Source organism: Sesamum indicum, linkage group LG9 (genome assembly GCF_026168435.1).
Source record: "Sesamum indicum cultivar Baizhima isolate 11 linkage group LG9, ASM2616843v1, whole genome shotgun sequence".
In the NCBI taxonomy this organism is placed as follows: Eukaryota; Viridiplantae; Streptophyta; class Magnoliopsida; order Lamiales; family Pedaliaceae; genus Sesamum; species Sesamum indicum.
In genome coordinates this window covers 22,864,882-22,882,500 of record NC_142665.1, presented here as the reverse complement: position 1 = coordinate 22,882,500, position 17,619 = coordinate 22,864,882, and the positions used below count along the sequence as shown (strand labels likewise).

General features: G+C 35.5%; 3 protein-coding genes across 5 annotated transcripts; 1 reads left to right on the top strand and 2 right to left on the bottom strand.

The window, feature by feature from the left end:
• Positions 1-1,599: 1,599 nt before the first annotated feature.
• On the top strand, positions 1,600-3,100 carry LOC105177734 (fatty acid elongase 3-like). The gene has a single exon (XM_011100978.3). It carries the CDS (start codon positions 2,046-2,048, stop codon positions 2,946-2,948), a length of 903 nt encoding a protein of 300 aa, XP_011099280.1. The 5' UTR covers positions 1,600-2,045; the 3' UTR covers positions 2,949-3,100.
• Positions 3,101-8,478: 5,378 nt separating this feature from the next.
• On the bottom strand, positions 8,479-10,663 carry LOC105177735 (calcium uniporter protein 3, mitochondrial). Of its 2 annotated transcripts, XM_088884528.1 has the most exons (3): positions 9,926-10,663; positions 9,635-9,670; positions 8,479-9,144 (listed from the first exon to the last, which is right to left on the bottom strand). In XM_088884528.1, exons 1-3 carry the CDS (start codon positions 10,478-10,480, stop codon positions 8,674-8,676), a joined length of 1,062 nt encoding a protein of 353 aa, XP_088740654.1. In that variant the 5' UTR covers positions 10,481-10,663; the 3' UTR covers positions 8,479-8,673. The 2 variants fall into 2 exon arrangements, with proteins under 2 accessions (XP_088740654.1, XP_011099281.1); XM_011100979.3 differs by lacking the exon at positions 9,635-9,670 and having other exon boundaries at positions 9,926-10,657.
• A 2,661-nt stretch (positions 10,664-13,324) lies between these two features.
• Positions 13,325-17,438, bottom strand: EMB3111 (Tetratricopeptide repeat (TPR)-like superfamily protein). 2 transcript variants are annotated; one of them, XM_088885092.1, is made up of 3 exons: positions 15,592-17,438; positions 14,702-15,144; positions 14,460-14,598 (listed from the first exon to the last, which is right to left on the bottom strand). In XM_088885092.1, the coding sequence occupies exons 1-3, from the start codon at positions 16,343-16,345 to the stop codon at positions 14,539-14,541; spliced, it is 1,257 nt and encodes a 418-aa protein (XP_088741218.1). In that variant the 5' UTR covers positions 16,346-17,438; the 3' UTR covers positions 14,460-14,538. The 2 variants fall into 2 exon arrangements, with proteins under 2 accessions (XP_011099283.1, XP_088741218.1); XM_011100981.3 differs by having other exon boundaries at positions 13,325-15,144.
• Positions 17,439-17,619: the final 181 nt, after the last annotated feature.

Genomic DNA, 17,619 nt, shown 5'->3' with positions numbered 1-17,619 from the left:
GAGGGTAATTACCTTATTAAAAGGAAACAATGGGTCTTAATTAACCAGAGGTAAGGCCTAGAAGTTAACCCTGGTCAATTCTTGTACAGTGTGCGTGTTCTAAATTTTATGTTCGTTAGCAATGGTGTGCCCTCCTTTTGAGAACTGTCTTCTAGTCTTTCAAGACATGTTTATATTGTTTTTTCACTGTAGACATGTGGTCGGCAGACCGCTGTGCAGTATTCACATATTACAACATTAGAACTTCTTTATATATATATATATATATATATAGTTATTACAACATTAGAACCTAAGCCAAACACTAAGATAAGAATACTTTACAGAACATCTGTCTTTAAATGTCATTAAACTGAAGATTCAGATTTGTTGATTGGGTTAACTCGATCAGATATTTCAAGCAATCAAGTACTATTATAATAAATTAATAATTATTATTAAAGTAAATTAATTCTCATATATTAGTGGAACTTATAATTAAAATTGATGACCTTTTAATCATGAAATATTAACTCTTAATTGTGAATTATAAATAAGAATATTAAACTCATACCAACCAAAAAATCAATGAGTTGATGGATGGGCTGGAGCATCATAAAATCACAACCACCCACTATATTGCACGATATTTTATTTTTCGAAACACGATATTTAACCTATTAGCAGTGAGACAGAAGCTTAAAAGCACGCCTCCTCCCCACCTGCCCCCTGAGTTTCTTCTATAATGCTTTGTGGAGGTACCGATCACATAGTCCTTGTGTAGATAGCACAATTTATTCACTGTGAAGAAGATAATTTGTCAGTTTGTCTGCTAGTATTTGTACCACAATGGGGTGCACATATTTGCATCTGTTAGTGATCGGAATGCTGAATCTGTCCATACCCGCGCATTACTTCTTCTTCAGATAATTACTATAAAAAGGAATATTTTGATGATTTTGTATATTTTTTTCTATTGTTACTATTGAAAATTACGATGAATAATTCAGTTGGATCAACCCCTGTTAATGGGGTGTTTGCAATAATGTTTGTTTATGTGGTGTGGATAAATTATAAGTTAAACGATAATAAAAGTTGTGAGTATTTAAAATTAAATATTGAAAAAATAATTAAATGTACTGCCCAACTTAAATGAAAAGTGATTTTCCTAGTTCATTTTCTAGGGATGGTGATGCTTCAAATCAACACTGGAGTTCAAGTGTCAATCAACCCTTCAAAAGATTTATTGCTTTAATTCCACGATTATTGTATGATCGTTGGTTTATGATTGAAAATTTCATAAAAAATCTTGATCTGGAAGCATGAATATGTACAAGTCTTGGGTGAGGGTCAATACATATTTAATTTTAAAAAAACAACTAGTTAAGTAATGTGAACCTCACGTCAAGCCTTGGATTGAAAAGATAAATATTTGCATCCAGTTTTTTGTTATTTTGAAAAGAAAAAGAAAAAAGGGTTGAAAATACAGAGTAAAGGATTAAAGTTAAAATAATAAACAATTGTAAAAGAGAGGGGGTTTGAGTTGGAGATGCAATGAGTCGCAAGTATATGAGGGATGGAAACAACATAAATCACGACAAGAAATAGGACAAGAGAAAATGCGAAAACACTTGCTTCCAATCACAATCCTCCACGTACCCTTGCCTAACTCTTCTTATTTCACCCTCGCCCTCGCTCTCGCTCTCGCTCTCGCTCTCGCTGTCCAACCCAAATTTCCCCCTTCTTTCAAAACCTATGCACCGCTCCACTCACAATCCTAATCTCACACTCACTCTCAGGCTTACCAACTCAGAATTTTGGTAAATGGAAAAAGGAGAAATCAAGAAATAAATAGTGGGAGTCTGGGCAAGTGGAGTGGTTGTCGCCCTCTCAATTTCTTGCGGCTAAGATTATTTCTATCCACCTTCTCCTCCCCTCCGCGTGAATTACAGAGCACCAATCAATCCATCCATCGGCTGAGAGACAACTGTGGGTGTGGGGTCTATTTCCTTTGCCGTCCGGTCAAAGTCAAGACCTCCGGTGTACCAGACGCCCTCTTCCGTCAGATGACGTCCTACCACAGCCTGAGGTATTACCTCTCGGAGCAACCATCCATCGTCGGCTTCCGGTGGAGCCACACCCAGTCGTGGGGCTCCACCTGGTCATTCCTCTTCTCCTCCATCGCCCTTTATGTTTCCGCCGCTGTCGTCCTCCACGTTCTCCTCCAACTCCTCTTCCGCCACCGCCGTCCCCTCCCGTTGGGTCCACTCCCCGCAGTCCACTCTCTCTCTATGGCCCTCATCTCCGCCACTATCTTCGCCGGAACTGTACTCTCCGCCACCGCCGAGATCCGGGACACGCGGTGGTTGTGGCGACGCTCCCGCACCACAACCTTCCAGTGGTTGCTCTGCTTCCCCTTGGGGACTCGCCCCTCCGGCCGCGTCTTCTTCTGGTCCTACATTTACTATCTCTCGCGTTTCCTCCACGCGCTGCGGTCATTCATCACCATTCTCCGGTATCGGGAGCTACCCTTCTTCAAGCTGTTCAACCACTCGATCTTGATATTCATGTCGTTCCTCTGGCTGGAATTCTCGCAATCTTTTCAAGTGCTGGCGATTCTCCTGACAACTCTGGTGTACTCCGTCGTCTATGGTTACCGATTTTGGACGGCGATCGGATTGCCGAGCGCGTGTTTCCCATTCGTGGTGAATTGCCAAATACTACTACTGAGCTGCAATCTGGTGTGCCACTTTGGAGTGCTCCTGTTGCATTTCATCAAGGGCGGATGCAATGGGATTGGAGCGTGGATTTTCAACTCAGTTCTGAATGGGGCAATCCTATTCCTGTTCTTGAATTTTTACGTGAAAAAACATCTCCGGAAAACAAAAGTCGGTGTTATCGGCGGCGCCGGCCATGAACTCAGCTTTGTGGCTAAAAAGCTGGAGCTGGTCAAAGACAAGGATATTTGAGGTCTCTTACAACCTTTTTTTTTTTTTGTTTTTTTAAACTATTTCGGCTAGTAGTAGATTACCACAAGTATATATATATATATATATTGAAATATGGTTTATGTGGGATGTAAACTTGAATAATCTATGAGCCCAAAAATCTTTCAGCTTCAGTACTGCTTTAGAGGGTAATTAGTCTGACTGCATTAACAAAAGTGTGGGAAGTTAAAGTTGCTAGTTTTAGGAGGGGGAAATTGCTATCTGGGAAACACGAGTTATACTGATATGTAGTTAGGTAGGACGGGAACACGACTTCTTTTTTATGCCGGTAACTGTACTTAGTTGAAGGATGTGGTTTTAGACAGGATTGTCTGATGATAGTTGCCCTACCGCCACCGTGTGTGTATTGGTGCTAAATGACTCGAGACTTAGATTGAGAAGTTATAAATTAGGTGATAAAGCGTTTTTTTTTTTTTTTGTGGAATTTTCTACAGTATTATGTGTAGAAAATACATGAAAATGACAAAATAGAAACTACTTAAGTGTTAAGTAATAGCTTTGCTGTTCGGTGCCCGCATCCTGTGCGTATTATACACAATTAGAAGACTTTTGCATCTGAATTGAATTTCTGTGTTTTAACACTGAATCAGTCATGTGATATTTCTTTAATTGTTTAGTAATCAATATGGTAATTGTAATAAATTTGATTAACATTGTAAACACTTAATTATTTTGACCAGGACAAGAATTGATTCCCAATGCGACAACAAAGGATTTAAAAAGTGAAATATAGGTAAATTATAACGCTCTCTTCCGAGGTTTGAATTAGTTATAAATACTCATTTGTATTTTGAAAAATTATAAATATTTTTCTCAAATCGAAAATAATTATGTAGCCCCTATACAGTGAAGTGGACATTATTATTTTATCTTTGTTGATTTTTTTTAAAAAATACATAAAATATTTGAAAAAATATAAAAAAATTGAGAGTGAGTAAAATAAATAATTTAGAAGGAAATATTAGTTCATAGAATATTTTGAAAAATTATAAAATATATAAATTTATAATTTATAATTCAAAATGACATTTTGGTCAATTCATCACGAAAATTGAATGAAGACCTAACAGAATTGGCTTATTGTTAGACATACATTAAAATCAGATGAGGTATTTATAATTTTTCAAATAACGAGAAAATATTTATAATTATGTCAAATTTTAGAAATATATATAAAGAAAAAGAAGTGCATATATCACTTCACAGTTCAGACCGCCTTATTTTTGCAAATGTTGTCAGATTATTATCATGTTTAATGATGATAAGCCGTGGTCGTCAACCTTCACATCATCAAACCGGCCTCCGGTTTGTTAAGCAGATGGATGAATCGGAAAGATGTGGAGTCTCCACTAGAACTGCACTAAGGAATATTTTCACAACTTGCATTCACAAAAAACAAATCATCATTTATAAAATTATAATTTACACTTCTTGATATTGTAATTATAATTATAAATCTATTTTATATTTAGTGATAAATTTATACAAACACCCTATTAAGTACAAGGGCTCCTAAGTGGCTGTACTTTTAATTCTAAAAAAAAAAAAACATAAAGTATTTGTGTATCTGAAAATGGGGTTTGGTGAGAGCAAATTGTTGTAATTAGTTGAAAGAGAGGGCTGATGGGTTATGAATTCTGGGGCTAATTCTTTTGGGTTTCTCATTACTTTTCTCCTCTTCCACCTTACGCTGTACCTTCCCAACACGACACATAAACATGCGGCCATGATTGCATGACCCAAATTCGGACGAGAATGGGATTGTTATTCCAGTATTAGGTGGGTAGACGGCCCATGTTTGTGTGAGATTAGAAAAAGTATTTGCCCGTTATATTCACACTTTAATATGCCATTTGTCTATAATAATTATTGAAGCTTTACAAAATTACATAAATGCATGGCCTGTATAGTTCTTTTAGATTAGCTGACTGCCTCAAGAAATAATTAATTAAAATTAAATAAATATCGAATTATGAAATACAATTAACATTAAAAGATAAATAATTATAAAAAATATTATATTAATATAAGAATTGTACGTTTACAAATATAAATAAAAAACAAACATAATCTATATCCCAACCCCCTTGTCAGCATGGTCCATCTCCTCATCGTCCAGGGCACGAGGGTCCACGGGAGGTTGTGACGGGCAGACAATCGAAGCGCTAGTTTGTATCGACTTCATCATGTTCATCATGTCGACTATCATCGTCTCCAGCCTCATCATCCGATCCTCCATGTTCGAGCGTGGCGGTGGTGGTGGCGACAGTGATGTGTAGGTCCGACACAAGGCGGTGGCAATAGTTTGCTCCTCATGCATAGAGAGCGCAGTGATAACATCAAAGTACTCTTGCACCCTTTCCTTTCCATGAGAAGTCCAATTATAATATTTCGGCATAAACTCTTTCATATACAAGTCGAAATTTTCCTCGTCCGATGTTTTAAAATTTTTATTTTTGCACTTCCGACATGAATACTTAATCTTCTCGCCGTCCATATATGCATGTTGAGACTTGGCCTATTCTAGAAATGCAATAACACCATCCTCAAACTCAGTGTAAAACCCACCCTCCTCGGCAAGTTCTTCTCATACATCCATCTCCTCGATTGTCTTAACATAATATGTACTACACATATATATATACATATATTATTATAGAAATGTATTTAATTGACAAAGGTAGAACAAATATAACCAATTAATAAATACTGCATGCATTTTAATTAACCAAAAAGGGTTCAAATTGTTACATGATTAAAACAACTTCAAAGATCAACAAAAATTAGAGAGAGATTGATAAAATTTACTATCAATTGCATAAGAATGCAAGAGAGAGTAAGAATAAATAAAATAAAAGCAACATATGTATAAAAAAAAATGGAACGGGCCTTGAAATGGTATTTGAAACTCCATCAAATAGGCGTTAGAATATAATCATTTCACCACATATTAGGAGCGGGGTCAGGCACACAGTTTGGAACCCAAAAATAACCGTTAAAATTTAGCCATTGTAATGTATTTGGAACACAAACTACATCCCACAAATACCATACTTAGAAACGGGTATTGTACTACAAGCATTTCTAAGGAATGAAACCGTCTCAAATTGTACCTCATTTTGAAATGCTTTTTTTTCACGTCCCCATATTCAATGGCTGTTGGACTGAAATTTAGAATAGTACTCATTTACTACTGGCAGACTATTCCAATTATTAAAAAAATATTCTAAATTGTGTTACAATATTTTATTGTTTCGCTTCTGCCACGATGATAAAGACGCAACTTGTAATATAATAATTGGAACGATTGTATTAATGAACATACCATTGGATGGAATACAAAAGAAATGTGACATCAGTAGCGTGGTTCCGTTCCTTAGTAATTTCAATGATCATTCCTACAAAAAAAGGCACTGAAATGATCATGAAACATGCTCTAAATCTCACTTCTTTTTTTTTTTTTAGTGCAGCAAAATGGATTAAAATATTAACTACAGATGGAAATTACAGTAAATTTTTTATCATACCGAAAAGCATAACAAAATTGATTATTGTGATAAAAACGTAAGTCTATATTGACTTTTCTTTTTGTAATCATGATTGGTAGTGTTAATTTAGTTAGATTTGTAAATTTTACTCATTTGTAATGTACAAAATAATAATTTTTTTTATAATGCACCATCTCAATACGGAAACAAAAAAAAAAGTTGGGACACCATACATATCGATTAACAAAAAAATTTAGAAAATTCTGATACGTATTTGATTGAATCAGACGACAGATAAATTTTATGCTATTTATATCACTACAAAAAAATAAAAAATTAGTGATAAAAAAATTAAATGATAATTTTAAATATTATCACTAGTTATATATATTTAGTGATAAATTTTATTCTATCACAGTAGTTAATTTCATGATTTTAATAATTACTATTGTATTGCAAGTTGTTATTGACAAGAACTAGTAACATAAAATGTGCACAAAGTTATCACTAAATACAAGTATAGTGACGACCTGTGACAACAAATAATGTTACTATATTATATTATCACTACAGATATTTTACTAATTGCATTATTATTTAGTGACAACTTTGTACACAATTTTTGTGAATAATTATATAGTGACAATATAAAAGTTATTGTCACTTAATATATATTTTTAGTGATAACTTTAAAGTTACTGGTTAATATTTTGGCACTAAAATCATATTTTCTTTTTTATTTTTATTAAAAAAGAAATTTTATAACAATACAATGCTGCTAAATGAAGACTAGTTTGCTAAATTTCTCTCTTCACAAACAACAACAGTGGCTTCTTCAACTTTCTTCAATGCATATAACAATGACTGGCCGCTCCATCCCTTCAATGTATGTCACAAATTGCAATGAGTCGGTGGTGTGGGGAATACATTTGTCAAAAGAGATATCTATTTAATTATAAATTTTAGTTCAAATCAGATTTGTCACTTTCAATTAATTATATATATATATAAATATATTTATTATTATATTTTATTTGTGATTGATAGTTGTCTGTAGATGAGGGATATTTAATTCATAAAAACAAGAAATGTGTTCAGATTAGACTTAGTTACGTTTCACCATCGATCATACAATAAATATTAATTGTATCTAATATGTGAGTGATTATAACCTATAAGTTGTGAAAAATCACATAACATACATAAACCCATTTGTTTATATAATTTGTCTTGATCGGTCTGATTTTGATTGGAATTAACATCATTATTTTATCCACGCTAAGTCACACAAAAAGTAAGAAGTCGAATTTTCAAAATTTAATCAAGATAATTACAATAATACTTTACAATAAGAAGATAATGGAATGATATTATTGGATAATGATATGTCCTTTTTAATAATTCATTTGCAGACGCTAATTATTCCAATCTGACGCATCACACACATTTCTGATAAGAATAAGATGTACTAAGCAAGAGAATTAATGTGTACTTGGTTGATGCTGTTATCCATCAATTTTTTAGCTTTTTTTTTTTTGCTTCCCTAATAATTAGTCATTGCTTCATGTTCTTCGATTCTCCTTCAAATTAATCACAATATTAAACTCAAAGAATACAATGTATGAGATTCCCTTTATCTCTTCCTTCCATCTACCAACAATTTTCAATTGCTTTTACCTCCACGGCATAAAATAATTGCTTACATCTCATCTCGTCCCAAAATGAAACGAATTTGGTTGAAATGAGGTAGTTTTTAAGTAGGTGACTGAATATGATATGTTTGTTTTTTTCAAAAGTAGTTATTTCATAGAAAAATTACTACGAGAGGAGAGGAGATGAAATGAGAAAATTTTCAAAATCAATTTGTCCCTAAATCTTTCTAATCCGATTCTTTTCAAAACAATCCAAATAAGTTGGCAACTTTTGCTCGTGATAGAGATTGCCAGTTAATTGTATCATACTTATTTTGTATAATTTGTTAGAGTAATCAGAGCTACGCCGAGTAAAAATTTACTAGTCCACTAATTCATATACGAAATCTGAGTTTTAGTCGAAAAGCCTCTCCAAACTATTGTTACAAGAGCCGCACGGTTAAAAAAACAAAAAGAACCAAAACAAAATTTCGCTTATGTTGTCTCTAATGTATAATTAATTACTTTGTGTCATCTCATTGTCTTCATACGCTAATAAGATCACACTCAGTATGTCCGTAAACCTGAAGAAGCTAAACTGATAGAATTAATCCCCGGTGACTGAGGACCAGAACAAGCTAATTTCTTCAGCTCGTTATACCTCCCAACATCGAAGTTTTGAGCCTTCATGAGGCGCTTCTGCTTTGCGCTAAACCGGCTCTGGAAGAACCCCTCAAACGACGGTTCTTTCGATGTTCGTAGGAAGAATGCGTATCCGCCCATGAAATACAAGGATGTAACGTAGAAGCAAATAGGTTCCATTACGTCCCATGAAAGTTCCCAGAATGTTAGCCTCATGAAGGCTGCTGTTTGGACAGCCAGACAGCCTAACCCACACCATAGTTCCCGACGAACCTTCAATTCTGCTCTTCTGTCGATGGCCGCTTTCTGTCTCTCCAGTTCCTGGAGTTCCTTGATCTGATCTTCAGGGCCGGTTTGTGAGGGGATGGGGATTAGGCCCTGGATGGCTTTCACCACCTGTATCCAAAAAAATTGTACACAACATTTTGGTAAATTGATATAGGCTCCACTTCTCTGTAGTTTGTTAGTGTGAGGTCTTTAATTAAAGTCAGTTGGCTTTTCTTGACAGAAACAAACACGACAACTGCTCAAATTTGAACAGCTTGACACTCAGAACTGAAAACTTGTGTAGTCTTTCTTTCCCATACTGAGGTAGTACCCCCTAATCTCCACTCCAAGTTTACCAAAACTGATTAGAGTTTTTCCAAAATCGCAAAAGCAAGAATCTTCAGGCTTGTCCCTTGTAAATAAACTGGACAAGATTGAGTTTTTCTCTTGAAAATTGAGGTTGGTCAAAGGATTAAAATAGGGGGATTGGTTCAATTTGATGTACTCCAGAAAAGTTGGATGTCCTTGTCATTTTCCTCACTTCAGCCCTCATTGAAAGGAGATAGATAAAAGAAGAGGTTAGTTAGTGAGTTTTCTTCCTCTGCTCGACAAACGATACCCCATAAAAAAAGTCACCATCTCGTTTTAAGAGATCCTGTGGAAGACACAGCACACATAGTGCAGGAAAAAACTCCATTAGTTTTCGGTTGTCTCCAAAATCATAATTTGGAAAAGGACAAAAAGAAAATCTAATAACAGAATATCAATCACGTAAAGGACTAAGCTTTGATCTAATCCTATTACTCAATCAACGGAGTCTAGACTTAAGAGTGTTATAGGAATCAAAACAGGCCCATGTTCAAGATTAAATCAATCCACATGAACAGAAAATTGAAGCGAAAAAACCAACCTGTTCAGGCCTGAGAAACACGATGTTTCCAAGAACAATCACACTCCCGGATTCATCAAGCATTTTGGCCAATGCCTCCGCTTGATCGACACTTGAGCATTCTTTAGCACAAATCTCCAAGAATTCCGGATAAGAAACGCAGTCCTTCTCAATCTGCCTCAGCCTCGACTTCACCGTTTCAAGTTGAGAAAGTCTAAGAATCTTCACCGCATCCTTCAGAGACAGCGTCACCTCCGGCGCCGCGGGCCTCAGCCCATCAAGCCTGATCCTGTCTCGGGCAATGTCCATCTCCCGGAGCTTCTCGAAAAGATTCTCTCCCGTGGGAAGGAACCGCAGACCGGGCGACGTCGCTGCCGAGAATCGGTGGAGGTATCGCCTGAAAATCCCATCGTCTCCGGGATCCGGGGCGAGTCGGTTTGGCGTCGTCGTCTTATGATTCAAGGCCTTGGATTGCACGGCGGTGCATGGGGAGGAAACGCGGCAGTTAGTCAGGGCACGGTTGCTGATTCTTGATATGCCGAAAAGGCGCTGCGCCAACGTTTTCTTGAACGCCATTGATGAAGAAAATTACTAGAACAAGATTTCTTGAGAGAAAATTGTGGAAAATAACAAAGAAGAACTGAAAAAAGAAAAAAAAGAGTTGGTTACGAGTTTTTTTGAGAGGTTTGCTTATTGCATTTGAATTGATTCAACAATTGCAAACTCTTACGTGACCACTCTCTATATATAGCCATGCCCAAATTGAGGCAATAATAAATAAATAAAGTGCCTAAATGGGAGGCTGCAGTGTTGGAGAAAGAAAATAGGGTTTCATAATCCGATTCAGACAATATTTTCCTTTTAATATTTTAAACTTAGTAGTACACAAAAATAAGATTGCAATTGATTTAATTTGTTGATATCTGATTTGAATAAAAAATTTATATTTATTATTTAATTAGTCAATATAAATTACACGATCAATGTATCACACTTAATATATTAATTAGTTTCGATATAACCAAATTCGATTTGAATTAAAATTTACTTTCATCTTATCTGAACGAGATAAAATGAGATAAACTTGTTAGTTAAAAAGAAAAATGTAACGATTATGAACAAAGTGATATGTTTTTTTTTAAATAAAAGTATTAAATTGTAAAAATAATTTTATATCCAAATATTATTTGACTTAATCGGATAAAATGAGATGAGATATATTTCTGGAGCCTAAATGATCACTCACCCTCCAAGAAAATGGAATATTCGCACACCACGGGTAAATAATAATATATCTCAGCTTAAATATCGTGAGTAGGTAAAAATATTTTGCGTGAATTATTTTAATCAGCTCCCACGTGGTTGGCTAAGGCCGCAGTGGTCATCACCGTCAAGACTAATCCAATTGGTCGAATATATTATGTGCTAGACGTGTTAATTACGGAGGAGCTGGTAACCGGAGAGGTCAAGGTAATGAAATAGTCCTCAGCGCAGAGGATCAAGTTTGGAGAAGACGACGTGGCTGCATATTTCTTTTTTGTAAACAAAAAAAAAAAAAGAACTTGACCGAAAAGATGGAGGCCGCGGGTTTTCCAACGTTAACGCTAACGTGTCGCCACATCGCAATTTGGGCGGATACATATCCGATGACCCGACCCATTTGATCTTAATGGATAGTGTTTGAGTACCTGAACTTGCGGCGTAAGTCGATGAAGGTGTTGTAATGAACCTACACCAGTCCAGCCTGTCGTCCTTTGCCTTTATCATTATCACATTATCTATTTTTTGTATTTTATATTAAAAAATAATTAAATAATTTGTTAATTGTTAGTATTTTTTTTTTAGCATAATAGAGTTTTTAATTGGTTTTGAGGTTTTTGAAATTAGTATCATGACATCAGCGTAACAGAAGACCACATCATATGGATTGTAGCCACGTAATATATTTTGATGTTTTCGATAATTATGTTTTAAAATAATTCAGTTTTGGATTAATGTATAATTTGTTTGATCTAAGCGTAGTTGGATTTTAAAATAAATTTTTATTGATGAGTAAGAAGTTGATATTTTACAATCACATTATTTGTTCAAAAAAAAATTAATTTTATCTAAAAGAAAGAAAAATGAAGACTTTGATAACTATTATGTAAACCCCTAGCTATAGTATTTCAATTGATGAGGTAATCAATATGTACCAAACTTTATTGATTGAAACATTTATTAGTTTGGGAGTTGATGAAGTTCAATTAAACACAAATACAAACTTATTATCAAGGAGTGTGTTGTAATTATTATATAGCTGATGCAATAGTTAAGGAGAACAATTAATAAATACAATAATATATATAATGTGATTGGTGTAACATTGTTAAATTTCAATTAAGATAAGAATTTTTAGAGATGTTCATATTTTGATTTAATTGACCGAAACTGAATCGAAATTGAAATTTTCGTATTCTGAACAAGGTTTTTTAGAATTTTGGATTTCAATTTGTTATCAATTTTATATACTGTAACGAATCAAATAGTAATATTTTTAATTAAGGGATCTTTTGATTATGTTGGATTGAATACTAGGGAATGAGGTATGTTACTTTGAGTCCCGAAAAGATATGGAGTAGGTGAGACATTTGAGGGGTTCTGCGCATCAAAGTGGAGGAGGAAAACGTAAACTTAAGACGGTGGCATTCTCCTTGCAATAATTTGTAAGTTGATTGAATCAATACTCCAAATAAGTTGGTATATGTAATATTTTGTACAAGATAAACACCCTTTTCGTTTTCTTCATCTCTTCAACTCATATTGATTCTACAGTAAGGCACAGAAGTGTAGCCCAGTGGTGATGGGAATAAATCCTAGGAATAAAAATATTTGGATTAATGGTTCATTATTTATGGGTAGGGATAGGAATTTTGAATTTTGATGCATGTTCCTTAGACACGGAAATCAGTGAAGCATCGTACTGAGCAAGTGACAACCTCAGAGTACTGCTGCATAATGCTGAGTTTACTATATCGTTTCTGCACATAATTTAGGAAGCATATATTCTCAGAAATGATCCTTAACTGTATACCTATCAATATCATCGCACTAATTGTTTCTCGTCCGCTGTTTCCACATTCCAATTCCCCTCAGACTTTCTATCCAATAATTTCTCATCCCTCATCAAAAAGTATGCAGTAAGCACCTCAAACGTCAGTCTCCAGGGTCTCCAGTCAAATCACACAAGAATATCAACCCTCAATTTGATTGAATAATTCACCATACCACGATTTTTATGAATACTTTATAGTTTTGTGTTATTATTTAAGTCAAGCTCGAAGCACGCTTTTAAATTTTGATTTTACAATCATATAATAATGTTTTTTTATACGAACTAAATTTGGAAATATCACAGTATAAAATCGTGTCACATCAATATGAAGAAACAGCATTGGTATTTTCAATTCATATAGAAAAGCTCTGAAACAATAAAGTGCTAATTACATTATTATGACGAACGAGTTGAGCTTAAGGTGACTTGATTCCTTTCGCGACTATACTCTCGCTGGTGTAAGGCATGCGCACCTATTTACTTGTACACAATTATACTGATACCAGTTGATTTTTAGCATTGGTAATTATCATCCACGGCTAACAACAAAATACGACTTGGAAAACGAGAGTTCTGCGGCCAGCGCTCAATTCCATCTTCCATGTGGCCACAAGAAAAAACAGCACAGGATTTACAGTTCAACTCATGACTACTTATTTTACAAAATGTATCAAGCCATAAGAAACAATTACTCGAATATTGTCAGCATACATTAGCAGCGCGCTTACTAAAACATCCCTAGCTCTTGAGTCTTGTCCTTCCATTTGGCATTCTCCAGATGCTCAGGATGATATCTCGGTTGCTTAACAAATTAACGCCAATGGTTTTAGTTCAAGTATCGTCGTGGCCCAATATGTATCTCAACACAAATATATTACCTGGTCGAAAATTATTTGCCCTTGAGCCCCTGTCACAACCTTTAGCACCTCAAATTGTACATTCTGTGTAAGCTGATGCAAGTGCTTAAGAAATAACTAGCATCAAGAACATCATCTCAGCCAAAAACGCTCAATCAAACCATGAGGTGAGGCAGTGCCTGTCTCTTATGGCATTACATAGCATATTATTGCATAGCGTTGGAAAAAAGAATCTGACAGCACACTCAATCCCAGGATATCAATATGTATCTCGATCTATCTAGCGTTGTTAGCAGTAAATTCCCCAGCAAATAGAAGATTACATATTGTTTCCTCCATTGGAACATTTTGAGAACATCTTTCAGTTTGCAGCATCTTCTTTTCCTTTTTGTAATACTCTAGCTCACGAGTTTTACCATGTTTTTCAAGACCAGCTATTAAAACACAATAAGTTCCTAAGGCGACACTTACACCTTCACTCTTCATAGTTTTGAATGTTTCAAGTCCCTTGTCAATATTCCCAGAAGAGAAGTAAGCATCTATTAAAGCTGTATATTCAGCAGTACTCTTCTCATTATCAGGTAATAAATCAAACACTTTTGCAGCAGAAGCAGCTTCCCTGTTGCAGCCAAGCTTATATATTAGAAGAGAATTTAAGTGTGTGCCAAGAGAAAGACCTTGCTTCACCATTTTCTCGACAATCTCCACCACCTTCTGAAAAGAATTTGTTCTAATGGATAAGCCTATTAAGGAAAGATATGCAGCTCTGTCAATATTTATACCCAATTTCTCACTATATTCATATGCCAATAAAGCACTACGTTGTCTGTGGCGGACACTATTTACCTCAATAATTCTTGAAACCACCATGGTTTCCAATGGAACACACTTGTTTATCATGTCAGCAAGCAAAGCATCAACAGCAACAAGACTCTGCTTATTCATCAAGTACAAAAAAAGGCAGTTCTCCACGTTGAAGTCACTGTCAGGAGATATTGCATCATATCTATCCGTGTTCTCGCTGAAGTGTTCCTCAGAGAAGTGGCGATTAACTTGCCTCAGAAGGATATCACTTTCCCCAGCCAATTTTAAAGTCTCCAGAGCTTTCTGATATATTGAATAACGGAGGACAAAGAAATTTTCCTTCATGTATTTAAGAATTTCAAATATGGCCCATATTTCACTGGTTCTACAAAATATTTCAATTAAAATGTTGCATGTAGCTTTATCAGGTTGCACCCCAGCTTCCTGCATTCTGTTAAATATCTCCAAAGCTTCCTTGACTTTGCCTGAGATCAACAAAAAAGAATACAATTGAATATCTTACTAGGCAATAAAACTAGAACAACGACATTTTCATGCAATGATGTAAATCAGACTATAGCAATTGCTTTCATATAAGGCATGGGAAGTTGCATGGCTACCATTTGGATCAGCAAATGAATAGTAAGTTGGCTTTCCGCTTACATTCCAACTCTATAAATTACAAAATAAGATTTCTATAAGTATGATATTGGAGCCATCTTTAAGTATGATTGCACCAAAACCAATAGGAGAACAGACTACTGCATTATACATAATCAAGTAACAAGGTGGAAACCAAAAATAGTTGGGATCAAAACACATGTGACATTTGTGAGGTGGTCACTGAAGAAGGAGCAATACAACCCAAGTGCTTCCCGAGAAAGCAGAACAAGAACTGAAAAGTCCATGACCATATGAATTAAGTCACTCACCAGAGGAAGCAAGATAATCCATAAGGACCGTGTATGTGTAGCAATTGGGCGTCAGGCCTTTTTCAATCATCTCCTTGTACACATCAGTTGCCTCATTCACTCTCTTGTGATCAAACAAAATCTTCATATAAGCTGTGTATGAAACAACAGTTGGGCGGCAACCCTTTGCCTTCATCTCCTTCCACAACTTAATTGCCCCATCAATATCTCCATCATTAGACATCCAATGCATCAGCGAAGTGTAAGTAACAACATCAATCTTGACCCCTTTATCTTTCATTTGCTCAAAAACATACATCATCGATGAAATTCGCCTGGCTTCCCCAAAAATATCCACCATTGTAGTGTAAGTGTATTGATCGTGTTTGAAATTTTTCCTCTCAGATGCCCAGTTGAAAAAGAGCCAAGCTTTTTCCATTGGAGGATGGGTCTTGAGAACTTGGTTGACAGTGTAGGAATCCCATTTGATAGGGAGGCTTTCCAACTGTTCTTGAGCAGAGTCCCACGTCGAATACTTCAGAATGTTGTATATTTTTGTGATTCTTTCCCTCGCGTACACTTTTGGCTCAACATTTGGTTTCTTGACCAACGATTGGCGAGCGAGGGTTTTATTAATCTTTTGAGGGATTTGCTTGATGGGCTTCCTCTGTTTGGTAATTTTCTGAGAGCTAAAAGGCTTGGGGAGAATCAGACCCAAGAAAGGTTTGAGTTTGAACTTTCCGAGGAATTGATGGGAACTATGGGAAGAAAACATAGAGAAATAACTGCAAGAGACGGAAAATCAAATAAGCATTTATTCGGAGTAGTCGGAAACTAACTGAAAACGGGAGAGCGTAACAAGTTCTTGAATTTCAGCTGAGAGAGCACCGTCGTGTTGACGATGTGGGTGCTTTGCAAAAACTCAAAAAAAATTGCCTTTTAGCTTATATTTGAGATCATTTTGGGATGGAAGAAGATAAGCGACAAAGACGGAAATGGGGGAAACAGGGGGGAGAAAGGGAACGAGAAGAAAATGGGGTAATTTGCATTTTGCACCCTGGAAAACTAAAAATGACAGAATCCACCCTTGAAATGGATAATTCTTGGCAGAATGCACCCTTTTGCTTTTTCCAGCCAAATCAATCGTCGGGGTGGGGGCTATTTTTCCAGCCAAATCCGTACACCTTAGACGTATTTAGTTGAATCACCTGAGACTGAGAAAGCAAAAAGTTGCAAGATATATGACCATATCTCTTCTAGGCTTCTAGCATGCATGTCTCTGTATCATTTTTACACCCAGGTTCAGGTTCTGTACTACACTGTCCATGCTAGCTCGTAACCTCCTGTACTGTACCACGATAAAACCTCGTCCTTCCAACACATAATGTCCTCCTTAGCATGTTGAGTTTGGATCACGTTTACCGAATTAACCAAAATCATTTTTGTTAATCGTCTAGAAATTTCCGAGAGAGAAATCCTATTTTGTAGAGCACTCTATTTTTCCAGCCTCCATAACCAACAGAACATGCAACAATGACAATGAACGGTGAAGCAGAACATGCAATAAAGAGTGGTGCATACCATAATAGATTTATCTTTGAAAAAACCTTTTCTTGGACAAAAAAATCGCTGATCCGGCGACTGGTTTGGCCTGGAAAAAGAAAGTGTGCATTTTGTCAAGAGTTATCCATTTCAAGGGTGGAAACTGCCAGTTCTTGTATTTTAGGATTGCGAAGTGCCTATCAACCCTGTTGCCAGGGTGCAAAGTACAAATTACACAAGAAAATGAGAGGGAAAGGAAAAAAAAAAAAAGCGGAAAAAGGAGAAGAGAAGAAGAAAAGAAAAATAAAATAAAGATAATGGATAAAAGGATATTTTAACTTTTTTCAAAAAAATAATTTCTAGTAAAAAGTGATTTTTTAACGAATCCAACACTTTATTCTCAATTTTTATCTAGTCTTTTTCTTTTTATAAATTTTATAATAAGTTTTTTTTTTCTTTCAAAATATTTAAATTTATGACAAAGAAGATAATCCTGCATCATCAGCA

Coding starts and splice junctions, on each gene's coding strand:
- EMB3111 (XM_011100981.3), bottom strand. CDS start 16,345: ATGTTTTCTTCCCATAGTTCCCATCAATTCCTCGGAAAGTTCAAACTC. Junction 15,145..15,591: donor GGATTATCTTGCTTCCTCTG/GTGAGTGACTTA, acceptor TGTTGATCTCAG/GCAAAGTCAAGGAAGCTTTG.
- LOC105177735 (XM_088884528.1), bottom strand. CDS start 10,480: ATGGCGTTCAAGAAAACGTTGGCGCAGCGCCTTTTCGGCATATCAAGA. Junction 9,671..9,925: donor TGTTTCTCAGGCCTGAACAG/GTTGGTTTTTTC, acceptor TGTCTTCCACAG/GATCTCTTAAAACGAGATGG. Junction 9,145..9,634: donor ATGGTGACTTTTTTTATGGG/GTATCGTTTGTC, acceptor TTTTGGATACAG/GTGGTGAAAGCCATCCAGGG.
- LOC105177734 (XM_011100978.3), top strand. CDS start 2,046: ATGACGTCCTACCACAGCCTGAGGTATTACCTCTCGGAGCAACCATCC.